Here is a 2,156-nt window from a genome sequence, read left to right as displayed (position 1 = left end):
GAAAACGCTCTCTCTTATCCTTCTTAAATAAAACGAGATTTCCTTAGCGAATAGCAGTTTTGTCTTGGATGTTCAGGAAAGGCCGCTGCCCGGGGTGAGAAACTTGGTGGCTGAGGTCTGTATTAAGCGTCATTCTCTGTTGGATTTCTCCCGGGGAGGTTGAACTCCACCAGCTTCTCCCCGGAATAGGGGTCTAAATCCATTTCCAATTTGCCAGCGACTGAAGCTTCCCCAAATTCCTTCGCTCCCTCCCCCCATAACTTATTAACTTCCAATATTAATCACAATAGAAAACTCTTACCTGAAAATTGGCTTTCATTAATCTGATTGTACAACATAGTATAAACACAGACACCATAAGTGTTATATTTATTCAACCACTGGAGAATCCACTTTCGGGTTTGTCCGTTCGAAGACCTTCCTTTGCCGCAAAGGCTCAGGCTCGCCAGCTCTGCCCAGCCTCAGGGCGCCCTCTCCCTCCCGGGCAGCCCAGGACCTGAGGGCAGGGAGTCCCTGCACGCTTTCGCCTCCCCCGCCCGCCAGGTCCCCTAGGAGTGCACCAGCACCGAGTGCAGGGAGCTGCCCTTGCTCTCTGCCGCAGTCGGGGCGGTGGGCTCCAGCAGGGAGGCGGCGGGAGAGGCCGCAGCCGCAGGGCACACGGTGGACGGCGCCGGCGGCGGCTGCTGCGCGGCCGCGGGGACAGTGAGCGTCGGAGGCAGCGCGGCCACCGGCGGCAGCGAGGGGGTGGGCTTGATGGGCACCGGCACGGCAGGCAGGCTCTGGCTTGCCGAATGGCACAGGGCCTTGACCGGCACCCCGAAGGCCCCGTACTCCGGGCCCACGGGGACCCCCGCGGCGGCGGCGGCGGCGGCGGCCGCGGCCACCGAATCCATGACGCCCACGTGCGGCCACACGGAGCTGACGACGTTGCCGAGCTGACCTGGCACGGGGTAACCCAGGTGGTGCATGACCGACGCCAAGGGCAGCCCGCCGGCCTGCAGCACGCCCTTGTAGTCCCGGCTGATGATGTTCTCGATGGCGAACGGGTGCTTGAAGCCCGACGTGGACGCGGCCGCGGCCGCGGCGGCCGCGGCGGCGGAGCCCAACCCGTAGGGCGGGAACTGCGACAGGCGCCCCACGCTCCCCACCGCCGCGGCCGCCGCGGCCGCCGCGGCCGCCGCCACCGCCGCCGCCTCCTGCATCTTGCCCGGGTGGGACGGCGGCTGGGGCTGCGACTGCTGGGGCGGCTGCTGCGCGGGCTGCGACGAGAGGTGCGGCGGCGGCTGCGGGGCTGGAGGCGGCTGCTGATGGAAGTAATGCACCATGTGCGGCGGCGGCGGGGGCGGCGGCTGGGGCGGGTGGTGGTGATGGTGGTGGTGCGCGGCCGCGTGGTGGTGGTGGTGGTGGTGGTGGTGCGGGTGGTGCGGGTGGTGCGGGTGAAGGTGCCCTCCGGGCCCGGCGCCCGGCGCGCCCTTGGTGCTTCCCGCGTGCAGGTGAGTGTGTTCGGCGCGCAGCACCTTGAAGCGCTTTCGGCGCCGCAGGAAGCTGCCGTTCTCGAACATGTCTCCGCAGTCGGGATGCAGCGCCCAGAAGCTGCCCTTGCCGGGCTGGTCCGGCCGCCGCGGGATCTTGATGAAGCAGTCGTTGAAGGAGAGGTTGTGGCGCAGGCTGTTCTGCCAACGCTGCGTGTGCTCGCGGTAGTAGGGGAAGCGCTCCATGATGAACTTGTAGATGTCGCTCAGCGGCAGCATCTTCTCGGCGGAGTGCTGGATGGCCATGGCGGTCAGCGAGATGTACGAGTAGGGCGGCTTTTGGTCGCTGTACGAGCTCTTCCCCGGCCGCGGCATCGCCCCCGGCGCCTCTACCGCCCTCCGGCCCCCGCTGGACGGCAGTGTGGCTCCGCACCCGGTAGCGGGGGCCTGGCGGTCTCCACTAACCCCCGCTCGGCCCGCCCAGCCTCGCCACCCCGCCCTCTCTGCCCCCAGACCCTCTCGCCGTCTCTCTCCTGCCTTCTGCCAGCTGCTTGGGGGGGCTCCGCGCCTGCCCTCCTGGGCCCGCTCAGCTCTCCGCCGCTCGCCAACTTCTGGCCGGACGGTGGCCGACCCGCGCGCAGAGTGGCGGGCGGGGCGCGCCAGCTCCCCGGCCACACTCTCTCG

The 2,156-nt window shown here is 67.8% G+C and overlaps 1 protein-coding gene across 1 annotated transcript; it reads right to left on the bottom strand.

Annotated features, from left to right (window-relative positions):
- Window positions 1–548: 548 nt before the first annotated feature.
- FOXB2 (forkhead box B2) lies at window positions 549–1,862 on the bottom strand. The gene has a single exon (XM_043565243.1). The coding sequence runs from the start codon at window positions 1,845–1,847 to the stop codon at window positions 549–551; it is 1,299 nt and encodes a 432-aa protein (XP_043421178.1). The 5' UTR covers window positions 1,848–1,862.
- Between the last annotated feature and the right edge of the window lie 294 nt (window positions 1,863–2,156).

The sequence above is a fragment of the Prionailurus bengalensis genome, chromosome D4, assembly GCF_016509475.1.
Source record: "Prionailurus bengalensis isolate Pbe53 chromosome D4, Fcat_Pben_1.1_paternal_pri, whole genome shotgun sequence".
NCBI classification, from domain to species: domain Eukaryota; kingdom Metazoa; phylum Chordata; class Mammalia; order Carnivora; family Felidae; genus Prionailurus; species Prionailurus bengalensis.
The sequence above is the reverse complement of the archived record's forward strand: the minus strand, read 5'-3'. Positions and strand labels throughout refer to the sequence as shown.